The sequence below is a fragment of the Pistacia vera genome, unplaced genomic scaffold (assembly GCF_008641045.1).
Source record: "Pistacia vera cultivar Batoury unplaced genomic scaffold, PisVer_v2 Contig117, whole genome shotgun sequence".
Lineage (NCBI taxonomy): Eukaryota > Viridiplantae > Streptophyta > Magnoliopsida > Sapindales > Anacardiaceae > Pistacia > Pistacia vera.
This window is the reverse complement of record NW_022195215.1, coordinates 1153885-1174562: the sequence shown is the minus strand read 5'-3', so window position 1 is coordinate 1174562 and position 20678 is coordinate 1153885. Positions and strand designations below refer to the sequence as shown.

General features: G+C 34.5%; 1 protein-coding gene across 1 annotated transcript; it reads left to right on the top strand.

Annotated features, from left to right (window-relative positions):
• Nucleotides 1–19449: 19449 nt before the first annotated feature.
• LOC116107000 (phosphoenolpyruvate carboxylase kinase 1) lies at nucleotides 19450–20678 on the top strand. Its single transcript, XM_031393317.1, has 2 exons — nucleotides 19450–20320; nucleotides 20564–20678. Exons 1-2 carry the CDS (start codon nucleotides 19543–19545, stop codon nucleotides 20608–20610), a joined length of 825 nt encoding a protein of 274 aa, XP_031249177.1. The 5' UTR covers nucleotides 19450–19542; the 3' UTR covers nucleotides 20611–20678.

The window sequence follows — 20678 nt, the reverse complement described above, 5'->3', positions numbered from 1 at the left end:
ACGTTTTATTTGATGAGGCCCAAAGCCCACTGACCGAAACCCATTCATCTTCAACACCTAACCCCAACTCAAGCTCCTCGCAGGTTCCTAATCCTCTTCCAGGTGTTGTGCCGCGTGTGCTACTCTCTTCGCCACAAGTGCCTTCGGTTGATGCTCCTACCATGGTCACTGCCACTCTAGGTAATTCTCATGTCTCTACTTCACCTGATTTTTCTCACCTGCATTTGGATTCTCAAACTACTCACTCAATGCCTACAAACCCTAATTCCCCTAATCTGTTGTCTACTCCAAATCAAACCTCTACTCCCATGCCTCATCCTGACCTAGGCAATAGTTTTCCCTGACTTTCTGAGCCTCAACACCCCCCCTCCCCCCTCTAGAACCCACTCCATGACCACTCGGTCTATGAACCAAATCTACAAACCAAAACAACTGCACTTAGTCACCAAACAGCCCCTATCCGAGACCATTGAACCCACGTGTGTGAGTCAAGCCGTCTCTGAACCTCACTGGCGTGAGGCCATGTCCCACGAACTCACTGCCCTCATGCGGCATGGGACATGGGAATTAATACCTCCTCCACTTCACTGCAACCCAATAGGGTGCAAATGGGTCTTTAGAGTGAAGCGGAAACCTGATGGGTCGGTGGATAGGTTTAAAGCCCGTCCTATGGCTAAAGGGTACAACCAACGTCCAAGTGTTGACTACAAGGAGACTTTCAATCCAGTGGTTAAGCCAACCATGATCAGAACTGTTTTATCCATTGTTGTGCTGAATGGTTGGAGTTTGAGGCAAATGGACATTAATAATGCATTCTTACATGGGGAACTCAGTGAAACAATTTACATGTTGCAACCCCTAGGCTTTAAGGATTTGACCAAACCTGATCATGTCTGTCGACTTCGCAAGGCCATCTATGGCCTAAAACAGGCCCCTCGGGCATGGTACTCAGCCCTGAAAAATGCCCTACTTCAGTTTGGTTTTGAGAATTCAAAGGCAGATTCCTCATTGTTTATTTATAAACATGATTCCATTATCTGTTATTTTCTAGTATATGTGGATGATTTAGTGATTACTGGAAATGACTCCAAATTTGTGAGTTCCATTGTTGAACAACTTGGCTGTAAATTTTCATTGAAAGATATGGGCTCCTTACACTATTTTTTAGGAGTGGAAGTTCTACCCACCAAGGATGGTATCTTTCTTTCCTAACACAAGTATATTTGTGACTTATTGTCTAATACAAGCATGCTTGGTGCCAAACATGTTTGCACTCATCTCTCAACCAGCACACCTCTCAAACTCAATGATGGTACAACTTCCTTTGATAGCAATGAATACAGAAGAGTCCTTGGCAGCTTACAATACCTATCCCTCACTCAACTTGACATCTCATTTGCTGTGAATAAGTTGTCCCAATTCATGCATAAGCCTACTGCCACTCACTAGACAACAGCAAAAAGGCCACTGCGCTACTTGAAGCACACTATCTTCCATGGTGTTCAGCTGACCCGCAAGACACATCCAACTCTCACAACTTTTTCCGATGCCGATTGGGCTGGCAACTGTGATGATCGCACCTCCACCTCAGCCTATATCAGCTTCTTAGGTTCCAACCCCATCTCATGGAGCTCAAAGAAACAACGTGCAGTGGCAAGATCTTCGACGGAGGCTGAGTACAGGGCCCTTGCCAATGCAGCCTCTGAAACTATTTGGATACATTCTCTTCTTCAAGAACTTGGTTTTAGGCTCACATCCACTCCATCACTGCTGTGCGACAATCTTGGAGCTACACATCTTAGTTTCAATCCTATTCAACATTCCAGGATGAAACATATCCAAATAGACCTCCACTTTGTTCGCGATCTGGTTCAAAGAGGCGCCCTTCAAGTCAGACATGTCCATACTCAAGACCAGCTTGCAGACTTATTGACAAAACCTCTCTCAAGGCAGCGAACAGAACTACTTAGGAGCAAAATTGGACTTACTGACGGAAGCCCTATTTTGAGGGGGTGTATCAAGGTAGATCAATCAACAACAAATCATGCAGATATTCAGACCAAGAATTGCGCTACTGATTTCTGTAATTAATGTAAATAGATAGTGCAATAGGATTTTAGCAAAAACTCATGTATATTCTTCTATATTTAGATTGCTGTAATTCCTTAATTTATGGCATGTACTCTGTATAAATTATACACTAAGCACATCAATAGTATTGAGGAAAATTTCGATTGAAACATTCTCTCTACAATTCTCTACACAGGGGTAGCCACTGGAGTTTTTACCAGACCGATAGTTTCAAAGTCCCAGAGGATTAGTTGAATACGCGTAAACTAACTCGGACATCCCGATCATAAAAAAAGCTAAAAAAAGATAAAAATTACCATATTAATGTTTTATATTAGGATACCAAAAGCCACGAAAAGTTTTAGCACAATTATCAAATCCAGCACCATGTTTTTCAACAATTTAACTCTTAATCTACGTCTATACACACATTTATGTCTATCAAACTAAACAGTAAATACAATAACGATTTTTACACCTTATTCTTGACAGCTAGAAGAAGACACCATGAATTCAATTATAAAGGTAGTCCACCATTCAATTCTCCTAAATTTGTTGCAATATTTCCATGGAGTTTCCACTTTCATAAAAATATTATACCAGAAGTCCATTACATTTGAACTGTCTCCCTTTGGACTTGCCTATTTTTATGCCTTTACTACTTTCTGAAGCAATATCTTTGCCTTCTATGCTTACGGAATCCGATATTCTTGCCCAGAGCGTTGCTGCGAATCGTCAGGACTTTGAATTTTCCTTCAGGAGTCGTGAGATCCTCTGCTGGTTTTGATATTTGATTATCGTTTGTGGAGATTAAATTTTCTTTAGTTAGTCTCTTCTTCAGTGGGTGTGCCAATAATTTTTTATCTCATTATCCGTTCGCCCTGGTAAGCTTCCAGCATGGCAGACCATCTGGAAACAATATATAGATATATATAGAACTGCATTAGGTTATAAGTCTTAACTTATATAAATAAACTAACAGTCTTTATAATTACCTGTTTCCAAGAACATGATGTAGCTTAATGTAGTTTCTTCTTCTTCTTTGCTGAAGTTCCCTCGTTTAATATCTGGCCTCAAGTAGTTATTCCAGCAAAGCCTACAACTCTTTCCACATCTCTGCAATCCTACACAATTAAATCCACACACAAAATCTTAAACAAAACTAAGATAGATATATGCACGTATAATATATATAATCAAAGGTTAATTATAATTACCAGCTTGTTTTGGAAGTGCACGCCAATTTCCATGGCCGTTTCCCTGAATGAAGAAACCATATCTGATCTTCTTCAGCAGTCCATGGTCCCTTCTTCAACCCCACTTCCACAACATGGAGCCCTCATAATTATCTCCTTCTCCCAATTATCCAGAGGGTTCTCAAAACTGGATCTTATAATATATAAAATATAATGCGTTCTCTCTCTTTCAGTCTCTAGCTTTGATGGTGATGAGTTACGCGCGCAGTGAGCAATATAATTATTGGCTTTTATACCGTCTAAATTTGATGCCTTTTGTCCAAGATGAGTGCATGATTTCAAAGCAAAGCCAAGTATTTTCTAAGAAAAATGGTGAACTTTTTGAGAGATGAACGTTGGCACTAAGTGATGGGATGGGAGATCGAGAAATTCTTCGACCGCCATGGAGATTTGTATGGCTTTATAAGGCAATGACGAAATAATTTTGTCAAGCATCATTGTCCACAAGCTTCTGGGTTGAGCAGGCAAACACTTAGGTGTCCCACTGATCCCATAGTCAAAATTGGGTGCGATGCAGCGATGTCGGGATCTTTTTGCTTTTTATTTTCCATTCATTCACGGGACAACCATATTTAAAGCGTGTCCTTTTTATTCATACGTATCTTTCGAACAAAAGCTAAACTTGAAATTAGGTTATAAGTACCTATCTATATATAATTCCACAGGGCTCCAAACAAAAACCTGTTAACTTTTGTTAGAATTCTACAATGCGATGTGTTCTATTTTAAGAAAATTAGTATGCTTTTAACTTAAGCCTCTAATGCAATATGGAGTTTCGGTAAGCCTTTCTCTTTTCACAGACGTGGCAAATATGTGTCAAGAGAACCACCCTGGGTGGTCAGGTGGGATGTTAGGGACTCTTGGATGTACTACTTAAAGTCTTAGTTCGATTCTTTCGTTGCTAATAGGGATGATCACTGGAATTTATTCGGTGTTAACTTAAGGTCTTAAAAGATTAGTGATGTGCTACAAACTAGTTAGCTCACACTCCAATTATCATATATATATAATATAAATAGAGTCAAGAGAGCTTTGTCTAAATTTTTCGATGACTCTGACTCCCATTTATCTCTGGAGCCATTGTATCTAGATGATCTTGTTTGAATTCAATATTTAATTCAAAAATAGCTCTGAGATAACGTAAACAAACAAAGATTATCAATAGAGTATATTAGTTTGGATATTTAATTACATCATCCAATATGATAGAATTATATATATTCCACATGTGACTTAAGGCAAAACTAGCTAACTTCAGTGAGAGAGAGAAATGCTTGGAATGCACTTTGATCTGATGATCTAGTAATGGATGTGAAAAGTGGGTGTGTTTGAAAAAATATTTTCTGCAATGAATGATTTTGGTCGGCTTAATAGTTGTCTATAGGATCAACCAATTATGAACAAAATCTTGACTCTTTGATTGTCCAGGATCCTCAACTTTTTTATTAGACAATTAAATTAAGTCTCCCAACAATCAAAAAAGCTGTTGAATTTGATCAAAAAGGTGGACTAAGCATGCTAAAGGAAGAATTCCAAAACCTTTGTTTCAGAAAGAGTTAGATATTATAATGTACTTATTGACTATTACAATTGTACTCAAAGTAATTAGTCTCCTTTATATACTTTTGAATGTAACCTTTTTTGATTTCATTTAAGATTCAACCAATTCATATTTTTTTATCTTACAAACTTTTTCTAAACTCGATGTGACATTCACAATTGGTTTTTATGAATTTTTCGTTCGACCAATTACAATGCTACATTGGGTTGTGAGAAAGTTTATAAGATTGGGTTTAAGACAATCTTTACTATTACGGTTTGCCTTATCATCAATAAAAAAAATTTTCTCTCTTAATCTTTTTTTTTTTTTTACATTTTTTTCCATTTTTACCTATTTCTTCTTGAGTGGTCACTGTTTTCTGTAAAAACTTCAATAACACATGTCCAAGGAATGATTTTGCACTTAGGATATTTGATTAACATAAATTTCTAAAATTTTGAAGCTAATCCCCCTTTGCATTTCATTATTCGTAGGTTTTGTTTTTGCAAGATTAACATTGCAGGACTCAGAATTTTGTTCTGGAATCGATCCATTTACAAAGGTTGCCCAGTTCTGTGGCTTGGCAAAATTATGGGCCGGTTTACTTTTAGATCAATTTGAATTTAAGTAAAAATTGAGGGAACCCTGCCCATTGATCCATTAGTTTTTAAATAATTTTGACTTAATTGAATTCATTAATTCTAACTGTGTCGTGCTACCATATATGTTAGGGAAATCACCTTTTTTTTTTTTTTAAATAAATAAATAAAATATAAAAATACAAGCTTATCCTTTATCTCAATAATTGCAATCTTTGTCAAATTCCTGATAATGCAACTACCACCACAATTAAGGCTTAAGAGAGCAACCTAACAAATATTAAAAAGGAATTATTTATGAAATTTGCATAATATTTATTCCATTATTTATATGACGTTACATAAATAAAAAAAAAAAATTATATTTCTGTGATATTTTTCACATTTAAAATTTAAATATAAAGGTTATTGATCTCTTTTTAACCTGTAAATTGAAGAGGAAGTAAATGGTTATAATTTAAATGATGATATGAGCTAGTGAATGGCATGTAAATCCTCAATATCTGGAGCTCAACAATAATCTACTTAATTAATTAGCTAGTAATCTTATGAAGATTTTGAATGCTAATTAGGTTGCATGAAAGTACTAATGCCAGTTGGAACTATTAATTCTCTTCAATAAACAATAAAATTAGGTCGATCAACAATTAAAGTAATAACAGACTCTGGTGGTCAAGTGGTTTGATAAAGACTCTTGGATTATTATTTAAGAGGTACTAGTTTGAGTCTTCCTCGTTTGCTAATAGGGATATCTACTGGAACTCTTACTTGTCCGTAATTCTAGGTCTCGAAGGATTAGCTGAGGTGCGCATAAGCTGACCTAAACATCCCCCTCATAAAATAAAAAAAAAAAAATTAGTAACAACTCAGCTGACAGCCAATTCTGGTGCAAGTCTTGTAGATTCATTAGAAATTAAGTCAATGGTGAGTAGATTTGCAATACATTTCAAGACAATTAAAAACATATTAAATCGATCAAACTTTTTAATTAGTTGCTTAATTAGAAAAGAAATATATATATTTAACCTCTTCACCCACAGAAAAACCTCAACAGATGTTGTAACCTGTAAACATATAAAGAAATAAGGAAATATATTTCAGAGGTGGCAAATGGGCAATCACTAATTAAATTATTGTATTTGTTTATTGGCATTATATATCTGAACCAGTGAACCTCAATACTAACTTCCTAGAATAACATCTGAAACGAGATTAAAAAAAATATTTTGTTGACATCAGAATGTCAATCATGGAATAAAACTTGCAAAGAATATATGATATTTTATTTTTAAATTTAATTAAGACTTTAATTTGTCAAATTTAATTAAGTTTATGTGATGACGGTGGTACATCCCCATCATGCATGCGCTCTAGTTATAAACTATTGCATTATGGATTCTTCATCAAGGAGTTCACAGCTTTGAGGATTCCATTAAGCGTGCTTCTAGTTCTACTTTATATTTTTAACTTAAATATAAAAATGTTCCCACTCAAGGTTTGCGAATCTACAAGTTCCCACTACTGGTTTCATAAATTCTATATTTCCACCATTAAATTAACATCCTGATAAATTGTTAGGTTTTAACATAATATAGAATGTGCTGATTTTCACATGGCAAAGACCCTTGTCACCACCATCAACAAAACCCACACCTCCACTGGCCTCCTCCACTCCCCGTTTGCCGTCCACAAGCTGTCAAGTCATGTTTTTGTCGCAGGGTTGCAATCGTCAGATTTCAAACTTGAGATGTGTAGGGTGTTTGTGAGAGAAATTTGAGATGTGGACAGTTAATTATTTTTATTTCAAAGTTAATGCAGTATAAATGATTATTTTACCATTCAACCATTTCATTAAACCATTTTCTGTTAATTTAAGGGTGAGAATTTGAAATTTATGAAACCAAGGGTGGAAACTTGTAGATTCGTGAAACCTTGGTTGGGAACATGTAGTTTACTCTAAATATAATAATGATTAATGTGTAATGGGTCCTTAAGAATATTAATTAAAGAAAGTAGTAACTAATTAAATGTTTAATGATTCTATTCAAATCCTGTAATTCAAAAACTAATCAACTGTTTCATGACTTTTTTCCATTATTGATTCTGTAGTTAATTAATTTAAATTAGTGCAAAACAAAGATCACATATTCTTAATGTTCTACATTTGAGTACTTCAGACAATTTCCCAAACCCCGGTATTATTTAGTAGGAAAAACCTTCTTTTTTTTTTTTTGGTGAAAGCCTTAGGTCTCACCATACCCAAAGGTATGAGACTAATCCCGACCGGGGCTCGATTAAGTATCTCTAACCACAAGAGTGTAGTTTGAACTCTTGATATTGTATGTAAAGTTTGTACTACTTGGAGTCTAGTTATTAGCTGGATCACTTATATACATAGAAACTATGATTCAATATTAAGAGAGAGTTTTTATTTTTATTGTTTTTGGGATAAAATATTTAAATTTAAGGGCAATTATATCTATTATTTCCAATAATTGTACAATAGAGATAAGATAATTAATTTTGACTATCTAAAACAATGTTTAATATGTAATATTTAAAGGACTCTCAATTCTCAAAGAGATCGATCATTGATCAATTATGGAAATGAAAGGAATCATCAAACCGCCGCCACCAACTATTCTTGCATAAACTATTACTACAATATTATCAAGGCATGCCGTCATAGCTGTTAAGTAGTAAGCAGTAGAGCACCAAGTTTTTGGGGGAGGTGATAAGACGTAAGACATGATTTAATATGCATTTGATATCTGTTTAATTAATTACTTATCCAGATATCCACAAATTTTCTTCTCCAGGCAGGCCCCATTCGAATTCCATCTTCGTGGCTCTTCTGATGCGTACTGACAGATAGCTTCAGTATTTCGATTATAATCTGTCATCATCCATGCGCTGTAATGTAAATCTTTTGGATAAACATAGTTAACTGAACTAATCAAGCAATGCCAACTAAACTATAGTTAGAAAAGACAAAACAATGTCCATTGTTTTCTCAGCCTCGTCATTGCATTTGCGTACCCTAATTAATTATATATTTCAAAAAGAATCTCCCACAAAAACAAAGTGTGGAGTGTGGACAACTGGTGGAGTGGTATACGCAGAGAGAATTATTGTCTATTAGTTTTAGCTTTAGCACACAGATTGTTTAGCTTTTCCTTTCGGTGGTATTATCTCTAGTTTTTTGTTGCCTTTGGATTTGCGGTTAATATTTTCTTACAAGTCAATAACACAAAAAAGTAAGAGGACTCTTAAGATCACTGTTCACCACAAAGTCACTGATAAAAAACTGGGAAAAATGAAAGATGCAATGAAGAAGAAAGAAGAAGAGCGACTGAGTAAGCATTGTTTAGTGTCACGGACGTGACCTGTCTCCCTAGTAATAGAAATGGGGAGCCGCTTATATAACTTTAATTCAACCTACCATACTAAAGTACGTGTAAGATTCAACCCATTTTTATCCGACTCGGTCTTATTAAGCCAAACGACGTATTCGTCACGTCAAATTAACTTCATGATACAGTGGTTTCCCACGCCCATTCTAGTTGGCTAGAATGTTTCATGGTGTTTATTATTTAAGATTGTGACATTAAGCACAGTTAATTAGCAAGTTGCATGCTTGTTTTGTAGCGAGGGGATGAAAATAAGGCATGATATGTATTGAATAATAATGTAGTCTCCAAATTACTGGCGTGACTCGTGATGAGGTTTAAACTATGGTAATTAATACTTCATTTTGCAAATTGCAATGGGGAGTTTCCACAACTAAAGCTTTTTCACAATCTATATACTTATTATAGACTGCATGCTTTCCAGCTTCCCCTTGTTTCATGGAACTACTGAGAGAGACAGAGTGAGTGAGTAAATTTATATTAATCTTCAAGAAAACGTTTCCACAGACAGAGATGACAGATGACAGATCTTGATGTCAACTCTCTCCTTAATTCGAGAGATGGGACTGCTGAAAGTTACATCAACATATCCACGTAAGGGAAGCAAACAAACTGAAGTGACAAGTGGGTTTATATTTAAATTTCAGAGCATCTGCATAAAATTGAATAATTGTGGCCTGCGATGACACATTTGGTGCCTTTCTGTTGGCTCAGCTTAATTAATTTTTAATTACTCTAAAGTTTAAGGTTTGATATTGAAATAAGCACTTAAATAAAATATAATATAATTAGCGAAAATGAAGCTTTAGCAGCTCTAAAAAAACTATTTATTATAAAAAAATTATTTATAGAAATAAGTGTCTAATGAATTTTTTATTCTTTAAATATAAATTAAAGAGTGAGTTTACCTATTTATATTTAGAGAATCAAATTTCGCTTTCTATCTTAATTTTAAATAATAAATTACAAGTTTTTATACATTTTATTTATGATTTATCTCTCTTATTAAGTTTCTTTCTTGATAAAACATATTCTCTTTTTTAAAATTTAAAAAGTTTATTGGATTTGAATAAAAAATTTATTCTTTATATTTAAAAATCAATAAATATATCTTTTATTTATACGAAAGATGCTCATTAAAGTAAAGAACATCATTGGAGATGCTCTTCCCCCACAAGAAGGTGTAAAGGCATGTGTTGATCCATTGATCTGACTTTATATCTATACTAATGCACAGCCTGTATTGGAATCTCCCTTAAAATTTCTCAAACTGCTGGAGCCTGGCTTTGTTGCACATAGATTTCATACTTGTTTATTACAAAACATACAATCTCCGGATTCTATACTATAAATTTATACAAATTTTGGTTGTTGCAGGGAGCGTTTAATATATATCTAAGCATTTCAGAAAACAAGCTTTGACAATAAAAAGTAAAATACTTATACAGAATGCTTTACTTGAAAAAGACGTAAACCCAATTGAGTTTCATATCAAAAAGGCTGCTAATAAGAGGGATAATATATTATACGATCGACTTTACAATATTGAAATAAGTTAAAGTCAGAAGTTAGGCAGAAACAATAGCTTAAAGAAAAAAAAAAAAAAAAAAACTTATCGATCATCTTTCCAATAGCTTTAATTTTCTTATCTATTCAGTGTTAAAGCCCAGCATACCACGTCCTTTTATTAGTTCTTTGATATGTACCTTAAGGCACTAATTCTTACCTAAAAGCAAAAAGTACCCTTAACCCATTTGTTGAAAATTACTTATTTTTTTATTAGGTTCATATCATATCTTAAAAGTTTGGTTCCATATCTCAAATGATTCAGTGCAGCTACCAAATAATATAATGTTATTCATTCTAACTTTATATTATGAAAAGTAAAGCAAGCTTTTAATCAAGTAATTAAGTTATAGAGATTCCTGGTTTTCATAAAAAGAGTTTATCATAGTGAAGACATAGGTTAACAATCATCGGATTATTTGATGATAAAATAGTAAAAAGAGGTTTCATAAACTTTTAAGTTTGGGTCCTTTTATGTATTAATAAAAATAATTATTAAAACTCTTATCTGATCGATAGTTTAAAAACTTCAAAAGATTAATTGAAATACATATCAATTGATCCGAATACCTTTGACGATTAAAAACAAAAAACCATTGGGTTATCAAGTGGCCCACTCTTCACTCGTTAGTGTCATCACTTACCTCATTTCGAAAGAAGAGCGAGCTTATCGGCTAGCAAGTAAGAATTTTGAATGGACCACGGCAGCCTCCACATTTATGGAAAGTTAGACATGTGGGGCAATGTTGTAGCCATAACGCACCATGGAACCTATGATGAGTTTTCATCAATTATATGAGTTACTATTTCAATTTTTAACTTATTTGATTTTATGTGTCGACCTTTTGGGTACGTGTAAGAGTGCTTCTGGGTACGGCTAAAAACACTTTTTCTTTTAAGTCAACTAACATATTTATAGATAATCATAATGTGGATATACTATAGGAAAATTAGAAGAATTGGGGTAGACACAGGAGGTTCTAAGTGAGTCTTCTTTGATTACTGACAAAGATAGACACTAAATTTTTACTCCATCGATAATTTTAGGGTTTTAAAAGATTAATTAAAATACATATAAACTAACTCAGATACTTCCAATTATTAAAAAAAAAAATGACACCTTATGTTTGGACCATAGCTAGAATATGACATAATACGATAGAGATAAACTAGCTCACATTCATTACACAAGTAATACTATATCAACAACCCTCTCTCATAAACTTTCTCTCACAACTCTGACGTGACAGCTTACAATTAATTAGTGGGACTCATACAAGACACATGTGGAACTCGTTGTAAACTAACTAATTGTGAGCTGTCACGTCAAGATTGTGAGAGAAAGTTTGTACGAGAGGGTTGTTGGTGTAGTATTATCTTCATTACACAGAGGGCTGTTTGGATCGGGTTAATATTAGATAATTGGGGTGATATTTTTAAAATTGAGCAGATGACGATATTTTATGACAAACAATAACATTTGTGGGGTATATTGCCGAGAATCTTAATACCTAGGGGAGGGGGAAGGGGTCTGGCCGTGACGTAGGGGTGGGTATGGGTGTTTTTGTTAAGTTTAAAACATTTTTGGTTGCTAGGGTGTTTTTGCTAAATCTGAAAAGTCGGGGGTTAAAAAAATTGTTCAAAAAATTATAATAAAAAGTACTGTTATATTAATATTTAAAAAGGAGAGCAGTTTACTAATCTATATAACATACCCACCTATTTATCCTAACAACCAAACATATTATTTACCAATTTATTCGAACCAATCAAACACATTTTTTAAACATTCTTACTAATCTTCAAGGTGATCTTTTATTCCGTTAATATAATATTTTCCTATAATAAAACATTATATCATCTAAACGCCCCCCACAAGAATATTATTATTAACTAATAGTGTAAAATGAACATGTTAAAAGATCACATTGTGTGTTTTATGATAGTGTAAAATGAGCTATTGGAGGAAGGTGACACATTGATAAGTAAACAACATTAATTAATTGTCTTTATTTGTGAATAAGTCATGGAACTTTTCCTAGGGTTATCTTTAATTAAGTTGATATCTACTTGATTGATTTACATCTACAACAGCAGTGTTTAATTTGTTCCTTTTCAATTGTCATTTTCATTATATAATTTTTAATAATTTACGATAATATTATCTTATTCATTCTTAATTATCTTCACTCAAATAATCTTTTTCTTTATAATTATCTCACTAAATTACAAATTCAAATTCTCTAAAATTCCTTCTGTGGTAATCTGTATCTAATCCCAAGATATATATTTATGTTTGATTTCTTTAATTATTGGATTAATTTACTTTAATTTCTTCAAATTCAAATTCTCTAAAATAATATAATGTTATTAATTCTAAACTTTATATTATAAAAATTAAAACAAGCTTTTAATTAAATAATTAAGTTAGAGAGAATCCTGGTTTTCATAAAAAANGGGGGGGGGGGGGGGGTGTTGTTATTAAAGCTTACCTTGGTAATACAATTTTGTTTCCCATGTTGCCCCTAAACAGTTAAGCATTTAGTCTAAATTAAACTTATAGTTGTTAACATTTACAAAACACTCAATTCACTCATGTAAACACTTTTGTCTTAGCTTTTTAAAATTTTTAGACGACATTGCCCTTGTTATTGTCATTATTTATAGAAGTGTCATTATACCCAGAACTAGTCACCACCGCTAGCCACCATCGGAGGCTGCCAAAAGTAGTCATAATGGCATACGATCGGTCGTATATGGCTGGCCGTGCGCTGGTGAGGCTTTTTCCTCGTAAAAGGCTAGATTTGGCTATTTCATGGCCAGATCTATGGTTGTTTCACTGCTAAAGATATGGCGACCATAGATCTGGCCATGAAACGGCGACTGATCTAGTCGTGAAACGGCCATAGATCTAGTTGTGAAACTGCTAGATCTGTGGCACTGTCGACATCACAGCCAGATTTGTGGCATTGCCAGCGGATGCCAGTGGTGGTGGCTAGCTGCCGGCAGTGGCTTGGGATGGGTATAGGTGTTTTTGCTAAGTTTAAAACGTTTTTGGTTGTTAGGATGTTTTTGCTAAATCTGAAAAGCAAGGGGTTAAAAAAATTATTCAAAAAATTATAATAAAAGGTACTGTTATATTAATATTTAAAAAGGAGGGCAGTTTAGTAATCTATATAACTCACCCACCCATTTATCCTTTTAACCAAACATATTATTTATCAATTTATTCAAACCAATCAAACACATTTTCTAAATATTCCTACTAATCTTCAAGGTGATTTTTTATTCCGTTAATATAATATTCTTCTATAATAAAATATTATATGATCTAAACGCCCCTAGAAGAATATTATTATTAACTAATAGTGTAAAATGAATATGTTAAAAGATCACATTGTGTGTTTTATGATGGTGTAAAATGAGCTATTGGAGGAAGGTGACACAATGATAAGTGAACAACATTAATTAATTGTCTTTATTTGTGAATAAGTCATGGAACTTTTCCTAGGGTTATCTATAATTAAGTTGATATCTACTTGGTTGATTTACATCTGCAACAGCAGTGTTTAATTTGTTTCCTTTTCAATTGTCATTTTTATTATATAATTTTTAATAATTTACGATAATATTATCTTATTCATTCTTAATTATCTTCACTCAAATAATCTTTTTCGTTTATAATTATCTCACTAAATTTTCAAATTCAAATTCTCTAAAATTCCTTCTGTGGTAATCTGTATCTAATCCCAAGATATATATTTATATTTGATTTCTTTAATTATTGGATTAATTTACTTTAATTTCTTCAAATTCAAATTCTCTAAAATAATATAATGTTATTAATTCTAAACTTTATATTATAAAAATTAAAGCAAGCTTTTAATTAAATAATTAAGTTAGAGAGAATCCTGGTTTTCATAAAAAAAAGTTTACAATAGTAGAGATATAGTTTAACCATCACTGGGTGGTCTGATGATAAAATAGTAAAAAAAATTCTATAAATTCTTGAATTCGAGTCCTCTTAGATATTAATAAGGATGATCATTGGGGCTCTTATTCTGTTAGTAGTTTTAGGATCTTAAAAAATTAATTCAGGTATACAAAAATTGATCTAGACACTTTCAGTGCTTAAAAAATAAAAATAAAAAAAGACACACGGTTGTCAAGTGGCCCACCACCCATTAGTGTCATGAGTTACCTCCTCGTTAGTGTCATCACTTACCTCATTTCGAAAGAAGAGGGAACTACATATTAAACATTAGGGGCGGCTTATCGGCTAGCAAGTAAGGATTTTGAATGGACCACGGCAGCCGCCACATTTATGGAGATTTAGACATGTGGGGCATGTTGTAGCTATAATTATAAAGCACCTTCTAAACTAGGATAAGTTTTCATCAATTATATTAGTTACTATTTCAATTTTATGTGTCAACCTTTTTCGGAACGTGTAAGAGTGCTTCTCCGTACGGTTAAAAACACTTTTTCTTTCAAGTCAACTAACATATTTATAGATAAATTTGAAATACCCTTTCAAGTTTCATGTGGATAAACTCTAGGAAAATTACAATAATTGGGGTTTGTTTTATTACGACTTATTTAACTTATAATAGAAGAGCTTATTACTTGCTATGAAATTAGCTATTATAAAGATTTTTTATTATTTTTTTATGATTGAGAGTGTTCAGACTAACTTATGCATATCTCAACTAATCCTTCGAAACTTTGAAAATACCGATTGAGTAAGAGTTATCGTAACAATCTCTATTAGCAATCGAGAAGAGATTTAAATTTAGGATCTTTTGAATATTAATACATCCAAGAGTTTCTATTAAACTGTTCGTTCATCTAAAGGTAGTTTATTACGATGATTTTCTTATTTGTTTGATTAAGAAAATATAAAATAGTTTTCTTATATTAGTTCACTAAAAATATACTGAATAAACCCAATCAAATTTATTTGGAATCTTAATAGAAAATTAATAGACACATGGATAAGGATGCCCTTTTGTATGAAACAAATGATTACATTATGTTGTGATCTTTTCTCATAGGAGGATTCAATAATGGAGAAAAAAGAATATTTTTTATTTTTGTTTTTTCCTATATAATTATCCTAATTTCAGTTTGTCTTGTTGCTTAATTATTTAGTTAATCCCATCAAATTGGCCTATTCATATGCTACATTTTATAAGATTATAATTGTGAATTTGTGACTAAAATTAGAAAATAATAAGTATTTTACAATAGACTTTTAAGAATATATAGATAGAAGAATTGTAATACTTATTACTAGGGGTGTTCAAAAGAACCAGTTGGAACCGGAACTGGTGGGTACCTGGGGTTTGATTTCGGTTCCTATCCAGAACCAATCGTCAACGGGTAGGTTCTGGTTCTAAATTTTTGGAACCATTACTGTGCAGTTCCGGTTCCGGTTCCTATAGTTAGGAACCAAAACCGGAACCAAGAACCAGAAACCGGAACTAATATAAAATAAAATTAAAGATTAGGGGGGTTAATAAAAACTTTTGTAGAAAAAGTAATGTGAATACATTTATATTTATATTTCATAACATTTAAAGTAAGTTGGTTTGACTTTTGAGAATATACCTTTACAAAGTAATGAAGTTTGTAATTTTGAAGTTATAATTTGTAATTTTCTTTTTGTTAACAAGTGTCAGGTGGGGGGTATTTGTAAGTTTTTAATGGTTTTTTTTGCCATTTTAAAAACTTTTGAAGGGTCATGTAATTTTACAGGATACCCAGAACCAGAATCGGAACCGTTGTTCAGGTTCTAGTTCTGGTTACCTAGGAACCGAAACCGTCGGTTCCGGTTCTGGTTCCAAATTTCAAGAAACTGTCGGTTCCAGTTCTGGTTTTTTCAAAAAATGCAGGGTACCCAAAACTAAACACTCATACTTATTACATTGAGTAACATTGTAGAATCACTAGTATCACTATTTAAATATCAACCCACATTAATTTTACTAAAAGCTTCATCCATGACTATAAAAATAGCTATTCCTCGTGACAAAGGCAAACTAATGGGGTTGCAAATGGTCCAACCCACAGTTCGATTGCCCGCTGAATGTAAAGTTAGTATCTTTGTCCATGATTTACTCGGAGGGCCATGATGATGGGTTGCTGTAAGATAGTTTCTCCTAAACATTAGTTGAGGTGCGCGTAAATTAGTTTAAAAAAAAAAAGGCTATGTTCTGGCAACAAAGCTACGGACACCGATAAATCTGCACCGAAAATGTGTACCGGCCTACGTGTAATGCGTCTCTGAATTTTTTTATAATTTTTTTCTAGTGAACGGCCGTCCATCAAATTTGGACGGCCGTTCACTCACATGGACGCCCGTCCATATTATATGGACGGGCGTCCATATACAAGGGACGGGCGTCCCCATTTAAAGGACGCCCGTCCCTCATTAAAATACAATAAAAAAAATTTATAAACATTAGGGACGGCCGTTCATCCGTTATGGACGGTCGTCCCTTTGTTTTGGACGGGCGTCCGAAAATAAGGGAGACGCCCGTCCCTAACTTAAACCTAAAAAAAAAAAAAACTTTGGTGGGACGTCCGTCCTAAATTTTTGGACGGTCGTCCCTTGCGTTGGACTGGCGTCCATTACGAATGGACGCCTCCCTTAAGTTGGACGGGCGTCCATTAGAAATGGACCCGTCCATACTAAAAAAAAAAAAAAAAAAAACAAAAAGCAAACTCATTCTTCTCTCTTCGTCTTTCTCGTCTTCTAAACCACTTGCAGTCCTCTTCCCAACCAGCTCTCGAGCTGGAAGCAACCTCTCATCCCAGCCCAACGGACGCGTTGCACTCTGGCCACCATCTCCAGCGCTAACCTTGTCGCTCCCACAGATACAATACCCAATCTTGCATAGCTTCCCGCCATTTTCATTTTGCTCTCAGCCCAGAACAGGACCCAACTTTGCTCTCTTCTTCCGTTCATCCATTAAGATAGCAAGATGCTTTTCTTTGCCTAATGATGAACTTCTAGACCCAACTTTGCCACTTGCATGTGCTTTGGACTAGTGGATCTGTTTACCCTTCCTATGTTATCAATGAAAAATAAGTAGAGTAACTGCTGCTAAATTTGACTTGCTTCATTTTATGTGGGCAGAGTGATCAGCTAGCAGTCATAGCAGCCTTGAGTGCTAGGATGCAAAACAGAGGGGTCAAGAAGCACGGTTTGTTCTCAATATTTCATCTCTCAAGCATCATGAATGCTGCTTGGATGGGTAAGCAACTTCAGCATAATTAGTTAGGAATGGGTCAAGAAGCACGGTTTTATGTTATTTTTTTTTTTTTTAGTATGGACGGGCGCCATCTCTAATGACGCCTCCAAACTTAAGGACTGGGTCCATTCGTAATGGCGCCAGTCCAAACGCAAGGGACGGCCGCCAAAAGTTATGACGCCGTTCCAAAGTTTTTATTTTTATTTTTATATTTGGTTAGGACGGCCGTCCCTTATTTTCGGACGCCCGTCCAAAACAAAGGGACGACGTCCATAACGGATGAACGGCCGTTCTCAATGTTTATAAATTTTTTTATTGTATTGTTGAGGGACGGGCGTCCTTTAAATGGGACGCCCGTCCCTTGTATATGGACGCCCGTCCATATTATATGGATGGCGCGTCCATGTGAGTGAACGATCGTCCAAATTTGATGACGACCGTTCACTAGAAAAAATATAAAAAAAATTCAAAGACGCGTTTACACATAGGCCGGTACATTTCGGTGCAGATTTCGGTGTCCGTAGTTTTGTTATGTCGGCTTGTCTATTATAGAGGCTAAAAAGTGTGTGATAGTGGACTTCCAGAGTACACTTGTAATATTTGTGACAAAAATGACACCTTATGTTAGGACACAGCTAGAATTGTTATAATATGGTGGAGGAAACTAGCTCACATTTTACACAGTTTATATTATTAACTAGTAGTGTAATTAATGATATGATATTAGATGAGGATATGATAGTGTAAAATGAGCTATTGAGGAAGGTGACACATTGTTTAATTGTCTTTATTGTGAATAAGTCATGGAAGTTTACCAGGGTTTAATAGTGAATCTACTTCTTACTTCTGCAAAACAGTGTTTAATTTGTTTCCTTCAATTGTCATTATTCTATATAATTTTAATAACAAATTTAGCCTACATCGTCGACCCCACCTAATACATATTACTTCACTCAAATAATCTTTTTTTGTTTATATCCACTAAATTTCAAATTCAAATTCTCTAAAATTCCTTCTGTGGGATTTGTATCTAATCCCCAAGATAATTATTTATATTGAATTATTCATAATTTTAATTAATGAATGTTGTGGCATGAAGATAGAGCAATTCATTGAAAGCGGCTTTCGAGAAATTGAAAGAAAAAGAAAACGTGGATTCAAGCATGACCAAGTAAAACTTTCCAAAACCATTAGCACTCCACAAAGAAGAAAAGAATGAAAAATTCTAATATCAATTGTTTTTTTAAATAATTGAAAATCTCAAAGGGTTATAATATTCCAATTAAGAAACACTCTTTTTAATCTAATATTTTGTTAACCTATAATATTATAAACAATAATAAAAAAACAGATATTTTAAATAATTATCATTAACATATTTCAGAGGCAACAAAATTCATTCCCCCTAAACTAGATAAAACCCAAAATAAACTTGAGAAAAAAAGTTTAAAGTAGAAATCCTGATTCTCTAGGTTGTCTCGGTTCGTCCCAAAATGCAAGGGGGGGGGGTGGTCTGTTCATAGTTCCCCGGCACAGCACGGCAAACACCGAAAGCTCGTCATTTACTAGGTAGAATTAAATTTGTGAGTTTTTACTTATTTACCCCTTTACAGACAGATCACAGCCATTGATTTCACTAACGTGGTGAATCTTAACTGGCTCTCACCGCCAAACCGAATATTCCTCCAGCGGATCCTCCTCTAACCTCTATAAAACAGCCTTTAACACAACAGAAGGAGTTAAAACTCCCACAAACAAACCAGAAACCAAACCAGAAACCCAAAACTCTACAGATAAAACCCCCTTTGAGACTCAAACTCAGACACAAACACAAACACAAACACAATGTGTGAGGCCTTAAAGAACAACTACGAGCTCTGTGAAGTGATCGGCAGGGGAAAATTCGGCACAATCTCTCGCTGTTTTTCACCCTCTTCAAACTCCTTCTTCGCCTGCAAAGTCATCGACAAGGCCCTCCTCACCGACCCTCTGGATCGTGAGTGTTTACAGAACGAACCAAAGTTTATGACCCTTTTGTCTCCGCATCAAAATATCGTTCAAATCTACAACGTTTACGAAACCGAGGAGTTTCTGTCCATTGTTATGGAGCTCTGCGAACCGGTAACATTGTACGACGAGATCTTACAGGGTCCCGTGTCGGAAGCGCGTGCGGCCGTGTACATGAAACAGTTGCTTTCAGCTCTTGCGCATTGTCACCGGTTCGGTGTTGTTCATCGTGACATTAAGCCGGAAAATGTTTTTCTTGATTCGAGAAATAAGATAAAGCTTGGGGATTTCGGGTCGGCGGATTGGCTCGGGGAGGTGGGAACCACGACTGGGCTTGTGGGGACGCCGTATTACGTGGCGCCGGAGGTGGTGATGGGGATGGAGTATAATGAGAAGGTTGACGTATGGAGTGCTGGTGTTGTTCTGTACACGATGTTGGCTGGGATCCCGCCTTTTTATGGAGAGACGGCTTCCGAGATTTTTGAGGCTGTTGTTAGAGGGAATTTGAGGTTTCCAACCAGGATTTTTCGATCAGTCTCGCCGGCGGCTAAGGATTTGTTGAGGAAGATGATTTGTAGAGACGTGTCCAGGAGATTCTCTGCCGAACAGGCTCTGAGTAAGTATTTTGTTAAGGATTGTTTGATTGTTGACAAATTCTCAAAGTTAGAATTTTTATTGGGTTTTCGTTATGTTAAATGTGATAATGCAAATGGGTATTATGATTTGACTTTGAGATTTCATGGAAAATGTTGAAAAGATATAAACTTGATCAAATTTGTTTCTATTTGTTTAAATTTGGAATTCAATTTTAACATTCTGGGTTCAAGTACTAATCTGTTTCTTTCATTTTTTAATGCAGGGCACCCTTGGATACTAAATGGAGGAGAAACAGCTTCAATGGACTGATATGATTTCTGATCTGACCCAAAAGACTTTCTCTTATCCGAGGAAATAAATAAGTCAAAAATCATAGG

Excerpts from the sequence above, each read along its gene's own strand:
- LOC116107000 (XM_031393317.1), top strand. The coding sequence starts at position 19,543 with ATGTGTGAGGCCTTAAAGAACAACTACGAGCTCTGTGAAGTGATCGGC. Across the intron at positions 20,321-20,563 it reads CTCTGCCGAACAGGCTCTGA|GGCACCCTTGGATACTAAAT; the intron begins GTAAGTATTTTG and ends TTTTTAATGCAG.